The 19572-nt window shown below is 40.2% G+C and overlaps 1 protein-coding gene across 1 annotated transcript in view; it reads left to right on the top strand.

Moving 5' to 3' along the window:
- Nucleotides 1–19572, top strand: part of igf2r (insulin-like growth factor 2 receptor) — a 254891-nt gene extending 235319 nt beyond the window's left edge. Inside the window, exons 45-48 of the mRNA XM_068044624.1 lie at nucleotides 1206–1392; nucleotides 2947–3105; nucleotides 9874–9943; nucleotides 18177–19572. Coding sequence (XP_067900725.1) covers nucleotides 1206–1392; nucleotides 2947–3105; nucleotides 9874–9943; nucleotides 18177–18626 — 866 coding nt within the window. The 3' untranslated portion in view covers nucleotides 18627–19572. The remainder of the gene's footprint in view (nucleotides 1–1205; nucleotides 1393–2946; nucleotides 3106–9873; nucleotides 9944–18176) is intronic.

The raw sequence follows: 19572 nt of genomic DNA, 5'->3' as shown, positions 1-19572 counted from the left end.
CTGTTCTGTTGTCTCACATTTATAATCAATGTGTTTCCTATGTTACTTGTCTGTTCTGTCACCTGAGATCTAAGCTACTTGCTGTTACATTCTTCCTTGTTAAACTGTTCCAAAGGCTGATCTTCATCTGTAAGGAAATGCTTTCTTACTACCAGAAACTACCCATGTCAGCTTGTAGTCAGAGGCACATTAGAAGGGAGGGCAACTACTGGAAGGTGATAGGCAAGTGTGAGCTTTTTTTATAAAGAGGGCAAATGAATGGCAAATATCATTAGTCCTAATAAAAGCTCAGAATCTCATTTGAACTCCGGAATTGACCTTAAATTAGCCAGTCAAAATAGCTAATGGTGTAATAATAAACTCTAAAATAAAATTAAAATACTGCGGATGCTGGAAATCTGAAATTAAAAACAAAGTGCTGGAAATGCACAGCAGGTTTGCCAGCATCTGTGGAGTGCAAAACAGAGTTAATGTTTCAGGTCTGTAATCTTTCATTAGTTCTTATGCTTCATCCTGTCAAACATCTCCATTTATAAAGCCTGCTTTAATCATTCCTGAGCCAAGTATTCATTTTAGTCATAGAGTTATACAGCACAGAACCGTGCCCTTTGGCCCAATGTGACCGCTGACCATCAAGCACCGTCCTAACTAATCCCCATTTCCCTGCACTTGGCCCATAGCCTTGCATGTTATGGCATTTCAAGTGCTCATCTAAATACTTCTTGAATGTCGTGAGTGTTCCTGCGTCTACCACCCCTTCAGGCAGTGTGTTCCAGATTCCAACCACCCTCTGGGTGAAAAGATTCCTCCTCAACTCCCCTCTAAACCTCCTGCCCTTTACATTAAATCTATGCCCCCGAGTTATTGACCACTCTACTGAGGGAAAAAGTTTCTTCCTATCTATCTTATCAATGCCCCTCGTAATTTTGTATACCTCAATCAGGTCCCCCCTCAGCCTTCTCCACTCCAGGAAAACAACCCCAGCCTATCCAGTCTCTCTTCATAACTGAAATGCTGCAGCCCAGGCAACCTCCTTCCCACTCTGAAACCAAACTGTTATCAATTAAATCGTCATGTTAGCTTTTTTCTTATTCTTTGTAGTATGATTATTAACAGGACTTACAACAGAGATGATTGTGTATAATATGGAGGCCATCATTCTTGTGATATGATTTTACATTTCCGGTCAATTTGTTTTCTTCCAGATGATGACTTGGATGTAGTTTTCTCTTCTAACTCTGTGTGTGGTCGCGATAAATCCAAGAATGTCTCCTCCACCATACTGCTTCATTGCAGTGAGTCAGCAGGAGAAGGGAAACCAGACTTCCTTCATGAAACTTCAGACTGCCAGTACCTGTTTAGCTGGTACACATCTGCTATCTGTGCACTTACGTGAGTCTCTCCAACAGTTTATAGATTTAAGCTGCAAAAGACTGATGTCCAATATTTCTCTCTTTGCATTTTTACGTAGTTGCTGAATTTTTAAATAGCACAGGCAATCATTCGGCTTCATATACTGAGAATTCTCTGTGGAGCCTTTCAGAAGTTTGAAGCCTCTTCTCATGCCACACACATTCACTTTAGAATGTTTTTGTAAATAAGGATCAAATTCAAGCAAATGATTGATATATTTTGGCCCCAATAATTCAGTTGCATTATTGCACTTGATTATAAGTGGGAAGGTACTTCTAAGTAAAGGTCTCCAGAGCAGCCTTCTGACTGATCAGAATACCTGAAGTGGGAGGATGAAAGGCAGTAACAAATTCAAGTGTCCAGATAATCATGTCGTGAAGTGGAAGATTCCTGCTCTCAAAAAAAAAAAAAATCCTTTTTAAACTAACATTTACAAATTTAACAACCCAGAAGTTAAGAATTTGGCCCTTAATCTTAAAAGCCTTCAGCCATTTTAACTGTGGTATACTGCTTCAGGGCAGAAACGTAGTTACACTCGTGTGCAGGTGGTGAAATGGATGGGTAAAGGGAGAAAAGGAGATCATGGAGTTAATGGCCTTTCATATTTCACGCTTTGGCCTGAAGGAAAGCTCTGATCTGCACAACTGAAAGCTTCATAACCACATGATTGACAAATTGATACTGCTTTGAATCACAAACAAGGGTAAGATACCACAATATCTACATTGTCAGCAATGGAATAATGCCAGCGCAATACAAAATCTAAAAGTGTAAGAATGAAAACCTTTGCTTTCCAGAGGAAATTATCAATTTAGGTTAAGACCTTCCACATCTGACATCCTGAATGTAGTATATTCAATGAGTCAGAAGCTTGTGGGTTCAAGTCCCTACTCCAGAGACTTCATATATCTAGGCTGGCATTCCATTGCAGTGCTGAGGAAGTGAGTGCTCTACTGTTGGAGGTGCCATCTTTCAGATGAGACATTGCATTGGAGGCACGCTTGCCTTCTAAAATGCACTCAAAAGATCTCATGCCACAATTTGAATCTGAGGAGGGGAGTTCTCCCTGGAGACCTGGACAATATTTCTCACAACTAACATCACAAAAGATGATCTCGTCATTTTCATTTTGCTGTTTGTGGGAGCTTGCTGCATACAATTTGGCTGTTGCATTTCCTGCATTACAACAGTGAGTACTTTTGAAAAGTACTTCATTAAATGTAAAGTGTTTGGGGCATTTTGAGGCCATGGAAGGTGCTATATAAATGTAAGATTGTTCTTTTAGCACTTTAAGAGCTTTACTGCTGATGTACTCCAGCACTGAAGGTTAAAATACAGGACAAAGTACTTGAACCAATTTGGTGAAGATTGGCTTTGCAGTTTGCCAGAGTATTTGGTTATAAAGAAGACTTTAGAATGAAGTACAGAGAAAGTGTAAATAAGGAACTCTAACAGTCAGCAGGTGTGCTAAAGAAATGTCCTGCTCTGCAAATGTGAGCTGCCTGACTTATTTCTTTTTCCTGTTTCATATAGTTCCGTCAATCCTGTGATTCCAGACGGTGCGTCACAAAGTGGAGATGATGCCACGGTTTTGTCTGGAAGGAGCAGAGCTCTGGGGGCAGTGCTCAGTGTGTTATTGGTGGTGCTGACTGCCTGCCTACTCATCTTGTTACTTTACAAACAGGAAAGAAGGTATGAATAAAATAGTGTTAACATCACTGGATTTTGTTTTAAACTGAATACTGCACCACCACCGCACCCCCCCCCCCACCCCACCCCGACCCACCACTTGCCTGACACATTAAGTCATAAACAGACTGTAAAAGCTTCTATAGGTACGCAAAAAGCAAACGTTTGGCTAATTCAAATGTGCGTCCATTACAGGCAGAGTCAGGAGAATTTATAATAGGGAATAGAGAAATGGCAGAGAAGCTAAATGATTACTTTGTCTTCACTGCGGAAGATACAAGAAATCTCCCAGAATTAGAGATCCAAGGGACTAGGGCGAATGAGGAATTGAAGGAAATCAGTAAGAAGGTCGTATTGGAGAAATTAATGGGACTGAAGGTTAAGTCCCCAGGACCTGATATTCTACATCCCAGAGTGTTGAAAGAGGTAGCTATGGCGATAGTCGATGCATTGGTGATCATCATCCAAAATGCTGTAGATTAAGCCTATAATTGGACAGAATATAAAAAACAGCAAAGAAGGACTAAAAAATTGATGAAGGTAAAATTAGAGTTCGAGAGAAAGCTATCTAGAAATATAAAGACAGATAGTAAGAGTTTCTATAGATATTTTAAAAAGTTAACAGTGAGCGATGGTCCTATAGAAAGTGAGTCTGAGGAATTAATAATGGATAATAAAGAGATGGCAGATGAATTTAACAAATATTTTGCATTGGTCTTCACTATTGAGGATGCAGGTAACATCCCAGTATTAGCTGTAAGTCAGGAACTGGAAGGGAGGGAGGACCTCAAGAAAATTACAATCACCTGGGAAGTGGTACTGAACAAATGGTTGGAGCTGTGGGCTGACAAGTCCCCGGGTCCTGATGGACTTCATCCTAGGGTGTTAAAAGAAGTGGCTAGTGAGATAATTGATGCGTTAGTTTTAATTTTCCAAAATTCCCTAGATTTGGGGAAGGTTCCTTTAGATTGGAAAATAGCGAATGCAACTGCTTTATTTAAAAACGGAGGGGGACAGAAAGCCGGAAACTACAGGCCAGTTAGCCTAACATCTGTCTTAGGGAAAATGTTAGAAGTTATTACTAAAGATGTTATAGCAGGGCATTTTGAAAAGATTCAAGGTAATCATGCAGAATCAACATGGTTTTGTGAAAGGGAAATCATGTTTAACCAATTTATTGGAGTTCTTTGAGGGAGTTACATGTGCTGTGGATAAAGGGGGATTGGTGGATGTATTGTACTTAGATTTCCAGAAGGCATTTGATAAGGTGCCACATCAAAGGTTTTTGCAGAAAATAAAAGCTCATGGCGTTGGGGGTAACATATTGACATGGATAGAAGATTCGTTAGCTATCGGGAAACAGAGTAGGCATAAACGGGTCATTTTTTTCATTGGTAAGATGTAATGAGTGGTGTGCCACAGGGATCTGTGCTGGGGCCTCAACTTTTTACAATTTATATGAATGACTTAGATGAAGGGACCAAAGGTGTGGTCGCTAAATTTGCTGATGACACAAAGATAGGTAGGAAAGTAACTTGTGTCGAGGACATTAAGGCTACAAAGGGATATAGATAGGTTGTGAGTGGGCAAAGATCTGGCAAATGGAGTATAATGTGAGGAAAGTGTGAAACTGTCCACTTTGGCAGGAAGAATAAAAAATAAGTATATTATCAAAATGGTGAGAGATTACAGAGCATTGACATGCAGAGGGATCTGGGTGTCCTAGTGCATGAATCGCAAAAGGTTAGTATGCAGGTACAGCACATAATTAGGAAAGCTAATAGAATGTTATTGTTTATTGCGAGGGAAATTGAATACAAAAGTAGGGAGGTTATGCTTCAGCTATACAGGGCATTGGTGAGACCACATCTGGAGTACTGTGTACTGTATTGGTCTCTTTATTTAAGGAAGGATGTAAATGCGTTGGAGGCAGTACAGAGAAGGTTTATTAGAGTAATACCTGGAATGGGTGGCCTGTCTTACAAGGAAAGATTGGACAGGCTAGGCTTGTATCTACGAGAATTTAGAAGAGTAAGAGGCGACTTGATTGAAGCATATAAGATCCTGAGGGGTCTTGACAGGGTGGATGTGAAAAAGATGTTTCTCCTTGGAGCATTTCAAACAAGAGGTCACTGTTTAAAAATTAGGGGTTGCCCATTTAAGACAGAGATGAGGAGAAATGTTTTGAGGGCTGAGAGTCTTTGGAATTCTCTTCCTCAAAAGGCAGTGGAAGCAGAGTCTTTGAATATTATTAAGGTAGAGGTAGATAGATTCTTGATAAACAAGGGGGTGGAAGGTTATCGGGGGTACGTGGAAATGTGGAGTAATCTGGTCAGTCATGAACTTATTGAATGGTGGAACAGGCTCGAGGGGTCGAGTGACCTGCTGCTCTAATTCGTATGTTCCTGCAGATTGGAAGGTATCAAATGTCACCCCACTATTTAAGAAGGGAGGGAGAAAACAGGGAACTACAGACTGTTAGTCTTACATCAGTAGAAGGGAAAATCTTAGAATCTATTCTCAAGGAAGTGATAAATGGACACTTGGTTAATAATGATCTGATTGGGCGTAGTCAGCATGGATTTATGAATGGGAAATAGTGTTTGACGAACCTGTTGCAGTTTTTTCAGGATGTTACTAACATAATTGATAAAGTGGAGTTAGTGAACATAGTAAACTTGGATTTTCAGAAGACTTTTGATAAAGTCCCCACAGGAGGTTGGTTAGCAAAATTAAAGCACATGGGATACAAGGTAATATACTGCCATGGATATAGGATTGGTTAATAGACAGAAAACAGTAGTAATAAACGGGTCATTTTCGTGTGGCTGGCTGTGTCTAGTGGGGTACTGCAAGGAGCAGTACTTCGGGCCCCAGCTGTTCATAATATATATCTATAATTTGGATGTGGGGACCAAATGTAATATTTCCAAGTTCACAGATGACACCAAATTAGATGGGAATGTGTGTTGTGAGGAAGATGCAAAGTGGCTTCAAGGAGATTTGGACAGAATGAGTGGGCAAGAATGTGGCGATGGAATATAATGTGGAAAAATGTGAGGTTATCCATTTTGGTAGGAGGAACAAATGTACAGAGTATTTCTTAAATGGTAAGAGATTAGAAAGTATAGATTTACAAAGGGACCTGGGTGTCCTCGTCAATAAGTCACAAAGCTAACATGCAGGTGCAGCAAGCAATTAAGAAGGCTAGTGGTATGTTAGCCTTTATCACAAGAGCATTTCAGTATAGGAGTAGTGAAATCTTGCTTCAGTTGTATAGAACCTTGGTTAGACCACACCTGGAGTACAGTGTGCAGTTTTGGTCCCCTTACCTTAGGAAGGATAGTATTGCCATAGAGGGAGTGCAACGAAGATTCACCAGACTTGTTCCCAGGATGGTGGGACTGTCCTATGAAGAGCGATTGGGGAAACAGGGCCTGTTTTCTCTAGAGTTTCGAAGAATGAGAGGTGTTCTATTGAAACCTACAAAATATTTAAAGGGATGGACAGGGCAGATGCAGGTAAAATGTATTCCCTGGTTGGGGAGTCTAGAACCAAGGGACACAATTTCAAAATAAGGAGGAAGCCACTTGGGACAGAGATGAGGAGAAATTTCTTTACTCAGGGTTGTGAATCTTTGGAATTCTCTACGCCAGAGGGCTGTGGAAGCTCAGTCATTGAGTATGTTTAAAGTAGAGATTGACAGATTTCTAAATACCAATGACATAAAGGGATATGAGGATAGTATGGGAAAAAGGCATTGAAGTGGATGATCAGCCATGATTGTATTGAATGGCAGAGCAAGCTCGATGGGTTGATTGGCCTACTCCGATGTTCCTCGAAGGGAGATAATACAGTAATACTTAATAGTGCTTGCCCTGGACAGTGCGACCTGGTGCACCAGCTCCCAACCTCTATTTATAACTGCAAGAAAAAAAGAAAAGTGAAATAGCCAATTTCAGGAAGACTGGGGAAATTCCTTTTCGATTAAGTTGCAGGTGACCATCATTACCCATGACTCAATTAGGCGCTCTCATCTAAACCACACCCCTTCCCTGCTTGATAAATTACCTAAGTGCACACAAACTGGGATCACCCCATTGTTCTCTCAAATCTAAACGTGTCAACTAACTGCTTAGTTCTTGTTTGTAACCTATTCCAACATATTTTAAAAGATCAAAATGGTTTTTGTTGGCTTTCAATGGTTAATGAAAAGTAGCAAAGGTATCCATTTTTCCAATGTCTGATCTTACTCTGTTCAGTTGTTTTATCATACATTTTTTCTCTGTTTCCTGACGATTTGATTTTGTATTGTAAACTTAGAATTGAGCCATTTCTGATAGTCTCAAAACCTTGTTTTTGGGAAACTTAATACTCAAAACCTTTCTTGTTTTTAGGAAACTTAATACAAAATAAATAACATTTATGCATTTAGATTACATTAATGGTCTTGGGCATTGATGTGTGGTGTTACGACCAGGTAAGAAAGGTGTCATGGGGTCTTTTACTGTCTTCACCTGGTCTTATTGTAACAGGGTTTTAATTTTTAAAGTGGTTTTGAGTTCCCCCTTGGTGAATCCTTGTTTACCGCTTTCCAATTATAAGGCAAAGAAATGAGCACACCATGTTTCCACTTTGTTTTTGCTGTCAACAACGTGTAATGTAAAAGCTGGATACTTAACCACCAGGGTTAATCTGTACAATCATCGACTTAGTTGTATGCTGCCAAGACACTAGTTAAAGTTCAGATGGAGATCTTTTCTGCAGTGAAAGTCTGAAGAGAATTGTTTGTCTCTCCTGTCCTGTTACCTCCTGGAGTCCCAAAAGGATCTAGCCTTGGCTCCCTCCTAGCTCTCAGCTATATGCTAGCCCTAGGGGCATCATCGAAAAACAAACCTTTGTGTCTCACACATACACTGACAACAATCGTCTCAACCTTACTGCCATCTCTCTTGACTACTCCCCACCATTGCCATACTGCTTGAACAAACCCAGTATTGACTGAGCAGAGATTTTCTCCAAATTTAATATTCCCATCACCAGCTGCACTCCCTAGCCACTGACTCCATCCCTCTTCCTTGCCATTTTTGAAACGGAAGCAGACTCTTTGCCACCTTTTGTGTTCTATTCGACCCTGAGCTGAGCTTCTACCTTCAAATCCTCTCCAACACCGAGGCAACCTATTTCTACCACGTAACGTCGCCTATCTCCTTCCTTTACTCAGCTCATCCATTATTGAAACCCTCATCCATACCTTTATCTCCAGAATCTACTATTCCAATGCACTTCTGGCTGGCCTCCCACCTTGCACCCTCTGTAAACTTGAGGTCATCAGGAACTTTGCTGCCTGTATCCTAACTCACACCGCGCCCAATTCATCCATCATCCCTGCGCTCGCCAATCTACATTTACTCCTGGTCTAGCAATACCTCTTTTTTAAATTTGTTCATGACCTTGCCCCCCCCCCCCCCTATTTCTGTAACCTCCTCCAAACTTACAACCCTCAGATCTCTGCTCTTTCCCATTTCTGACCTCTTGCTGATCCCTGATTTTCATCACTCCACCGTTGGCCATGCTAATTTTTTTCCTATGCCTCCCCACCACTCAGGACATTTCTTAAAACCTACCACTTTGACCAAGCTTTTTATCACCTATCCAACTATCTCCTTATGTGGTGTCAAATTTTATTTGGTAATGCTCCTATGAAACACCTTGGTGTTGTCATGGTCCTGTAGTTTTTTTCTCCAGGAATATGCAGTTTACCTTTAAGGCTGGCAAAGGATCAGTACTGTTTTAAGATCCAGCAAGCATCAGGAGTTAGGGAAAATGCATTTTCAGTTGCTGTTGGATACAACCATTTGGAGACTGCGATTCAAAGGGTACATTCTCATTACCATAGATACAGCCACTGGGAATGAGTATCATGCGATACATTTGTCACAATTCAATTTTGAACTGGCTTATTAGTAGAAGACAGTTTGTTCTAACAGAACACGGACAGACAGCTGTGGTGTTTAGCACCTGGAAAAAGAGCTCTCAGCCATTTAAATTGAAGGAATAGGATTTTAGTCTGTTTAATTATTATCTCTCCAAGTTCTAAAAAAAAAAGGTCAAGCCAAAACGGAGACATCTGATAATTTGAACTGAAGGAAGGGAAGTTAGACTGTGACAATCTTGTATCCCTCAAAAACTCTAAAGTCAGATTGATTCTATTGAAAGTGTTTGCAAGTTGTTTATTGATGAAATCCATCGTGGAAGAAGGAAGCATCACCTACTGCTGGAATTAGACTATGGACTGTTGTACTGTGGAAGAACCTTTTTTCCCCATTTGGACGGCTGTGAGGACTTCAAGCAACATTGAACTGTAAATTTGCAAGGACTCTAATTGTTCTATTTTAAATGTTGTTTATATCTTCATAGTGTTTAAGAATTTATTATTTAATTAAACAGTTAATTTGTTGATTGAAAGACACCTGTTTTGGTTAGCCTCATTCGGGGGTTATTAGTACAATTTGGCTCGGTCTTTCTTTAATTTGGGAAGTTTTAAATGATATATTAGACGATCTGTGGAGCAATATAATTGAATTAACAGTGCATTTCTCCCACCACAATCAGAATTGTATATTTTGATTGGGGGCTTTGACTGGAGCGGTCGGTCGTAACACCGTGTTTTATTACATTAAATGTGGTTATGTAAATACTGTTGTAATAATCATGAAGCTACTGCTTTATACTTGTAACCCATTTTTATAATTCTGTAAATTTTTCTAGGGAAATTATTCTGCAGAAAGTGACTGGTTGTTGCAGGAGAGGAACTGGAGTGGCCTACAAATACACAAAGGTGAAACCTTATTAGAATTTTCCTGTGGGATTTTGATGCCCATGTCACAGTGCGTTGAAGATAAGTTGAGAAGATGGTCTTAAAGATGTTAAAACATTGAAATAAGGATATTAAAAAGGGCACATTTCTAATTTTTTGAGGTACAAGTTAGTAAGTGGAAATGCAAGGCCACAAAGAGTAACTGGGTGACGGGAAAAAATCTAAGAAGTTGGTGTGAAAGTAGCTGTTAGTTTATCTGCAGTAGACTAAGTGAAAGAGTTTGATTCATGTATCCCAGATATCCCAAAGGGCTTCACAGCTAGTACATTAATTTTGTTACTGTTATGCAGGCCAGACAAGCAGCCAAATGCACAGCAAGATCCAACAGGAAAAAAATGTGAAATTGCCTGATTAATTTGTTTTGGTTTTATTGGCTGAAGGATAAATGATGGTCAGGGCATTGCTGCTGAAAAAAGTGGTATGGGATCTTTACTGTTCACCTGCACAAATAGAGGATGCTAGTGTGGAGACTGATCCAATATCCAAAAGACAGCACTTCTGACGTTGCAGCACTTCTTCAATACTGCACTAAAGTGGTGGCCTAGATTAAGTGCTCAGTTTCTGAAGTGAGGCGTGAACTCTTGATGTACTGACTTAGGTGAATATCTTACCACAGCCAAGGCTGCCACAAAAGGTGACTGAAGTGAAAAGGCAACCGAATGAGTTTGTGCTTAGAAGGTAAGGGAAGGGAGTTTAGCACTAAAAGGGTTTGGGCCTCAATCTACAACACTAAGATAGCTGAACAAGAAAATTAGTTCAAGTTAGTACTTGAGTATCTCAACAGCCAAGGTTTTAGAAATGGTGAGGACGTCAAGAGCTGGAAGGGGGTTCAGGAGCTGAACCCTGCTTTTAGGGGTAGTGGGTAGGGAGTGGGGGGATAGATCAGGAGCTGATCTGGGTTTTGGTTTGTAGTTCAGGGGGTGTGGGAAGCAAAATCAGGAGTTGAACTTGGGTTGGGGAGGGGTGGGGGTGGTTTTGAGGGAAGCGAAATCGGGATCAGGAGCTGGACCTGGGTTTGTGATTTTTTGGGCAGGGGATGGGGGTCGGGGTTCAGCAGGTGCAGGAAGCGAAATCGGGATTGGGATCTGGAGCTGGACCCAAGTTTGCAGGGAGAGATGGACTGGTGGGGGGCGTTGAGATCAGGAGCTTGGCGCGGTGAAGCGGTGAGGGTTGTAGGGAAGAGCAGAGAATTGGGAGCTGAACCTGGATGGGGAACTGGACTTTAGGATTGTGGCATGCATGTGAGGGAAATCACTGGGAAAATTCATGAACTCCAAAAATAGTCGTTCAGTAGTACAGAACTTGAGTATTGCTGAAAATAGGGACATGTCGAAGCTTTTAATCTTGCACTCATCAGGACAATTGCAAGAATAACTAACGTAAGGGAAAACAACAACTTATACTGCATGAGAAGAGAGTGCTAACTGGTTGGCAAGTGAACTCTGGTAGAGGCATTGGCCATGGCGAATGCACCAGTTTACAGTGACCTACAGTTAACTGCCAAGCTTTGTTTAAAATTTAAACTAGGCAGCTAGGCTCTGGTCAAGGGATTGCCCTGCGGAATGAGCCAGCAAATGGCTGTCACTAATTTTGTTCAGCTGAAACAGGTGCAATGTTTGCACATATTCTTTCTGTCTGCAAAGGTCAGGGCCCTGTGTGTTAATATATGTAGTTTCTAGTACGTGCAAATGCACCACACTGCGAACCCTACTGACAATTTAAGACAATCAGTCAGCACTCCTCATGCAGTACAAGTTGTTTTCCCTTACATTGGTTATTCTTGCGATTGTCCTGATGAGTGCAAGACGAAAAACGTCGACAACATGTCTCTATTTTCAGCAAAACTCCAAAAATGCAAAAGAAAAGTGCTTGAATGATGATAAGTAGAAATGAGCATAGCCATAGAAGTAAAGCCAAGCAGTAATAAATTCTTCCAGTAATAGAAGAAGGTTATTGAAGAGATTTCTTAACCGTAAGGATAGATTTGAGCTAAGGAACTAAAAATAATCTGACGAAATTACTTTCTAGGGAAACACTTGTATGCCATCCATCATTGGGGGTTCTACAACTAAACTAAAGTCTGAGACCAAATGCATGGATATTCTAGACAGTCTTAAAGGTTCAAAAGTGACAAATCCAAGGTGGATACTTTGTACCTGAGGATGGTCAGTAAGAACAGAGGTGAAATCAGAAAAGCGTTGACAATAGTCATGGGGAACTCTGATTGAAGGGAGACCCCACTGAGTTTGAAACAATCCAGTGTTACGTCTTTTGAAAAAAGGTGGATAAAGCAACACTAACTACATATCCTTTAACCAGTTACTTCAGTACCTGATAAAATAATGGAATCAATTATTGGGAAAATTTGAGCATTATCTATATACAAATAACCCAGTAAGTGGCAGTCAATATAATTTCAACCAGCAGAGGTGCTGCCTGTCCAACTTGCTCAAACCTTTTTTTGAAGACCTGACACCAGAAGCAGGCATTTGACAATTATTTATAGTCTACCTAACTTCCTGCAAGTGAAAAACTGCTATTCCAGCTTCAGGAAGTGACTAGAATAGAAATCTACATCCACCAATGGTGGAGCAATTACATAAGATTAAACAATACAAGTTAATAACACACTTGAGTGGTTAGGATGGCTCCTGAACTGTAAGAGTTGAGACTTAGCTGATTGTGTTGCCTAATTGAAACATTTCCCAATTGTTTATTCAAAAATGTTGAAATGATGAAGTCCCTCACAAGAGACTTGGCCAAAATTGAAACTCATGAAATTAAAGCCAAGTTATTGACCTGGTTAGAAAATTGGCTGAGCAGTAGGAGATAGATAGTGTAGAAATAATGGGCGGGTTCTCTAATTTGGCAGCATGCGACTAGTGTTGTCCCAAAAGGATCTGTGTTGGGGCCTCAAATATTCACTGCATTCATTAACAACTTAGATGATGGCATAGAAAACTGTATATCCAAATTTGCTAATGACACAAAGCTCGGCAATATTGAAAGCAGTGTAGACGGAAGCGTAACATTATAAAGTGATATTAATAGATTAAGTGAATAGGCAAAACTGTGGCAGATGGGTTTCAATGTAGGCAAATGTGAGGTAATCCACTTTGGACCTAAAAACAATAGAACAGTGTACTTTCTAAATGGTGAAAGCTAGAAACAGTGGAGATCTGGAGACTTGGGGATCCAGGTACATAAGTCATTAAAAGTCACAAACGGGTACAGAAAATAATCAAAAAGGCTACTGGAGTGCTGCCCTTTATATCAGAGGACTACAAGGGGGTAGAAGTCATTCAGCTGTACAGTGCCCTGGTTAGACCACACCTGGAGTACTGCGAACAGTTCTGGCTACAACACCTTCGGAATGATATATTGGCCTTGGAAGGAATGCAGCATAGATTAACCAGAATGATTCTTAGACTCCAAAGGTTATGCTCGAGCAGAGAGTAAACAAACCAGGGTTGTATTCTCCCGAATTTAGAAAGTTAAGGGGTGGTTTGGTCAATGTTTGCAAGATGTTAAGGGGAACAGATAGGGAGAAACTATTTCCACTGATTGGAGTGTCTTGGACTAGGGGGCCATAGTCTAGAAATTAGAGCCAGACCTTTCAGGAGTGAAATTAGGAAACACTTCTATACACAGTCATCATAGTTTGGAATTCTCTTCTGCAAACGGCAATTGAGGCTAGATTAATTGTGAAGTTTTAAAGCTGAGCTTGATAGATTTTTGTTAATTAAAGATATTAAGGGATATGGGGCTAGGTTGCGGATCAGCCATGATATCATTGAATGGCAGAACAGGCTTGAAGGGCTAAATGGCCTACTCCTTGGTCTTTTGTTCCCATGCATAGAAGATTATTTATTTCAAGTTAAACCACAATTGTAGGACAGGCAGATATAGGTACAAACTAAAAGGCAAGTTTAGGGCCAATGTTGGGAAGCACTTCACAGTGGTCTAGTGTAGCCAAAAACTGGAGTCATTCAAACAGCATAGATGTGCTGTAATGGAGGGATCATAGGCAAGTATGCACATGACTACTGCCAGTTTACTGGACAGACCTGCTTGATACACTGCCTATGGTCACACACCAGTTGCATGTTGAGGGAGTGGAATCCCTTTTGGTTCTGGTACATGACAGGGTTGATATCTGGTGCCTGCAAAGCAATGTGCATTGAGTCAGTGGCACTCTGCACCATGGGGAAGCCTGCAATCCAAACAAACCCTTGCGCTCACTCCACCTGCTTGTCTAAAAGAAAATGAAATGTATTTGAGGCGCTCTATTCAAAGAGAGCTAATGACCTCCCTTGTGCGATATGACAAGGTGCCATATCAAAGGTTACTATACATAATAAGAGCGAATGGTGTAGACGGCAAACTGAGATATTGCTAACATCCCCAAAATCAGTTTGGGAAGGAACCGGGTATGTAAATGTTCATCGCTATTGTTAAGAAATTGGTGTATCAGTTAATTAACCCTTTATCCGCTTTTTCCCAAATTCTGAAATGATTCGAAGTGATAACATAATGTGCAAATGAGACAGGATTAATTAATAACTTGGTAGTAAAGGAGCCTGTATGCGACAGCGATCATAGCATAGAATTTCACGTTCAGTTTGAAGGTGAGAGGTGTGGGTCTAAGAATAGTGTTTTAAATCTAAATAAAGGTAATTATAAGGGTATAAAGACAGAGTTGGCTAAAGTGAACTGGCAAACTAGGTTAAAAGATAAGACCGTAGAGGTGCAGTGGCAGACTTTTAAGGAGTTATTTAATAGCATTCAGCAAAGATTTATCCCAGTAAGAAAGACACTAAGAATAATACATTTTCTGTGGCTAAATAAGGAACTTAAGGATAGTATAAAATTGAAAGAAACACTGTACAATTCTGCAAAGATTAGTGGTAGGTCAGAAGATTGGACAGATTTTAAGAACCAGCAAAGACTGACTTAAAAACAAATGGAGTGAGAAAGTAGAGTATGAGAGAAAGCTAGCTAGAAATATTAAAACAGATAGTAAGAGTTTCTATAAGTATTTAAAGAAGGAAAAGAGTAACTGAAGAGAGTGTTGATCCTCTAGAGAGAGTTTGGGGAATTAATGGACAACAAGGAAATGGCAGAAGCGTTGAACAAGTAATTTGTCTGTCTTCACTGTAGAAGACTTAGAAAACTTATCAAAGATACTTGAAAATCAATAGGCAGAAGGGAGGGAGGAACTTAAAACAATCACCATTACCAGAAAAAAGGTACTGGGAAAGGCTGACAAGTCCCAGGACCTGATGGCTTGCATCCTAGGGTCTTAAAAGAAGTAGGTGCAGAGATAGTAGAGGCATTGGTTATAATCTTCTAAAATTTCTTAGATTCTGGAAGTGCCCTAGCAGATTGGAAAATCGCAAATGTAAAACCTTTATTCAAGAAAGGAGGGAGACAGAAAGCAGGAAACTATAGGGCAGTTAACCTAACATCTGTCATGGGGAAATTGCTAGAATCCATTATTAAGAAGGTTATAGCAGGATACTTAAAATCATAAGCAGATCAGGCAGAATCAATATGGTTTTGTGAAAGGGAAATTGTGTTTATGGATAAAGGGGAACCTGTAGATGTGGTGTACTTGGATTTCCAAAAGGCATTTGACAAGGTGCCATATCAAAGGTTACTATACATAATAAGAGCGAATGGTGTAGGCGGTAACATTAGTGTGGATAAAGGACTGGTTAACCAATGGGAAGCAGAGTGTAGGGATAAATGGGTCTTTTTTGGGGTCGGTAAGCTGTAACTAGTGGAGTGCCACAGGGATCAGTGCTGCGGCCTCAGCTATTTACAATTTATATCAGTAACTTGGATGAATGGATAGTAGCCAATGGCACCAAGATAGGTAGGGAAGTAAGTTGTCAAGTAGATGTTAAGAGTCTACAAAGTGATGTAGATAGGTTAAGTCAGTGGGCAAAAATTTGGCAGATGGAGTATAATGAGGGAAAATGTGAACTTTTCCACTTTGGCAGGAAGAATAGAAAAGTCGGTATACTACTTAAATGGAGAGGGATTGCAGAACTCGGTGGTACAGAGGGATCTGGGTGTCCTGGTACATGATTCTGAAAGTTAGTATGCAGGTACAGCAAGTGATTAGGAAGGCAAATGGAATGTTGGTGTTTATTGCAAGGGGAATGGAGTATAAAAGGGAGGTTTTACTGCCGCTATATAGGGCCTTGGTGAGACCACATCTGGAGTACTATGTACAGTTTTGGTCTCCTTATTTGAAAAAAGATATAATTGCATTAGAAGCAGTTCAGAGAACATTCACTCTACTCATTCCTGGAATGAAGGACTTATGAAGAAACGTTGAACAGATTGGGTTTTTACCCATTAGAATTTAGAAGAATGAGAGGTGTTATTGAAACATATGAGATCCTGAGGGGACTTGATAGGGTGGATAATGGGAAGATGTTTCCTGTTATGTGGGAGACTAGAACGAGGGGACACAGTTTAAAAATAAGAGGTCTCCCTTTTAAGACAGGTGAGAAATTTTTTCTAAGGTATTTAGTCTGTGGAATTCTTTGACCCAGCCTTCACTCTTTTCTGGGGAATTGAATTTATTCAAGGCCGAGTTAGATTTTTGATAGGCAAGGGTTATGCAGGGCAGACAGGAAAGTGGAATTGTAACCACAATCCGATCAGCCATGATCTTAAAAAGCAGAGCAGGCGCAAAGGGCTGAATGGCCTACTCCTGTGGTGATGGTTGTTATTTATTTAGTATAAGTAAGACTTGACGCATGTTGCAGTGACTGACGCAACGGTACCTCGGGCACGTCCAGGGAGTGATTACAAGGAGACCACGCTTCTATCCAGCGCGTATTGGTAATGCTGCTGCGCTTTGATATTACACAAGAAAGGGGAACAATTAGCAATAGAAATATGGTAGGAGTCCCTGGAAGGTAACGAAAAGGTAAATCAAATGCTTTCGGAGGTATTTAAAGTGATGAATGCCAGATCAAAAAGTAGTGATCAAGGCAGGGTAGGAGTTATTTTAATTTCCCTGATGCTGATTGAGATATACATGTGAAAATGCTGTCATGGGCATAAATTGGTTGTGATGCAGAATTTGCATGTGAGGGAACCAGCAGCAGAGAGAGAGACTGTAGCTAATACAGAGGGAGCATCTTTATTCAAGTGATCACAATGTTAACAATTAAGATAAAAATGAAGTTAGGAAATGGAGGGAAGTCCATAAAGGAGCTTTATTTATGACGCGATGCCTTAAACAAACGAGCAATCGCAAGTACCTTGAAGTTGCCAGATATACTAAAAGTGGGTGTGTTTGAAAAATAGAGATGCACTGAAGGAGTAATTTTTAAAATACAGAAGCAATTTATTCCTGAAATGAGTAATTGGTGAAATAAAAGAATAAAACCAGCATGAGAAAGGCCTTGTAGAAAAAGAGAAAGATTCAGAAGCTCAAGTAATGAACAAATGAAGAGATCTATAAAGACAGGCTGAAAATTTCCAAAAAATGGTGAGAGCTGCAAAGAATAGGCATTAAGAAAACCTGAAAGTAGCAGAAAATATAGAGACAGGAAGAAATTGCAGTACTCAAAATGAAGGGGAAGATTGTGTTAGAAGTTGTTGAAATGCTTAACCTTTATTTCAGAAACAGTATGTACTGCTGAAGTGTGAGATATTGTACTTAATTTTCAGGGTAGGTGTAGACTTCTTTTGTAATCACAAAAGGACAGGTTTTAAAAACAGAAGGTGAATAAAAAATCTGGCCCTGACCGTCTTTACTCCAGGGTTTAAAAGAATTGGGACAATGCTGGCACATGCGCAATGGGCTGAATGGCTGCCTTCTCTGCTGTATCTTGCTGTATTTGAAAGGATGAGCCAAATGGTCTTTCACACAAGTACTTACCTGTGTGGTTATAACTGCATTAATTGCTTAAATGTGCTGCTCTATACTAACAGCGGAGGTGGTTGAACAAGTTTATTTGTTCGCAACTGATGGATATTTGCCATTTGACCATGGGTGTCTTGCAACTGGATGACCAGTAAAATGAGATTAGCTAAGGCTATTGTATTGGAATTCTAGTGTACATACTGAAAGGCAGGGCTGGAACTGTGCTGCAAAATACTATTCAGGCTAGTATCTCCGTGAACTGAAGGTGAGAAGTAATTTATTTTTTCTCTCTGTCTCAACCAGATTAATGGGGAGGAGGAGGGTGATGATAATGAGACTGAATGGTTGATGGAAGAAATCACAATGTCTGAGAGTGGGCAGAAACCAGCAAAAGAGTGCCAGGAAAATGGCCTGAACCACGTTGTCACTAAAGCTGTAAATGCAGATGTTTTAAGATCATTCCCGATGGATGATCAGGACAGTGAAGATGAGGTTTTGACCATTCCACAAGTGAAAGTCAACTCGTCCAGGACTGCAGAGTCCAAGACCACAGGCAGACCAAAGCAGTGGCATCCACAGAATAAGCACTTTCATGACGAAAGTGATGAGGATTTGCTTGGTTTGCATAACGAAAGGAAGGAGAGCAAGAGAAAATCAAAATCAGATCCGCAAATGAAGCGGAACAGACCGGCAAACGACTCCACAAATGTAACATTTCATGATGACAGTGATGAGGACATGCTAAAGGTTTAACCATTGTGCCTATCTACTGACGAGCCTGATAGGACACCCAGCCCAGCAGACCTGGATGGGAGGAACCTGCCTGTCATTTACTCTGCTGAATGTTTGAATAACCCTGCTGATTTTTGCAAATTATACACAAGAAGGGAACTGCATAGACACTCCTGATTGTTTACAATGACGTGTAAAAAGACAAATCTTTGCTGATTTCCTAGCAATTGCCTAAAGGGTATTTATATATTAAATAATAAAGCTTGTGCACATGGCCATTTCTTTGGGGCAATAATTATTGCACCCAAGTATTGCAAAGAGCTCTGCGATGCTTTCTTTAACTTTGACCTGACTCTCTCTACAACAGAAAGGAAGGGGAACAGAGTAAAAGACTATTTGTTACTTTGCAGCTCAGTATCTTTGATTAGCTTCCATGAAGCACTGCCCTTTTTGCATTAATATTTATTGGAAGTTAAGGAAAAGTGGCAAGGGTTAATGAATACTGGTACTTTGTTCATCCTCCCAACCAGAAAAAGGTACAGTGATATAGATAAATGCAGAAGGTTTGGGTATAACCATTCCTTGCTGGAAATTTTCTTCTGGTTCATATGAAGAAAGGAAACATTTGATAAAAGACTATGCAGTAGTATTGTGAAAACTGTGCTACATGCAGGTATATAAGTTGGCAGGCCATGGAGGTGTGTCAGTTCTCGTCCTTTTGCACGTCCCTCTTATGAAATATAGTCTACATTATTGTCCATATTTGATGGGTCGGTACCAAAGTGTAACAATATGTGTTGGGCAGGTGTTCTTTTTTGTATCAATTTCTGGTTTGGGTTCAAAGATTTTTTTAATTATTTTCAAATCAAAGGTATGTGATTTTTGTTTCTACAAAAGGTTTGATAATTTTGTTGTAATATGAAGCACAGCACCCATTTCAATAAAAGATGAAAATATTCCTATTCTA

This window comes from Heterodontus francisci, chromosome 13 (genome assembly GCF_036365525.1).
Source record: "Heterodontus francisci isolate sHetFra1 chromosome 13, sHetFra1.hap1, whole genome shotgun sequence".
Classification (NCBI taxonomy): domain Eukaryota; kingdom Metazoa; phylum Chordata; class Chondrichthyes; order Heterodontiformes; family Heterodontidae; genus Heterodontus; species Heterodontus francisci.
Note: the sequence above shows the minus strand (reverse complement) of the source record. Positions and strands in the feature narration are given on the sequence as shown.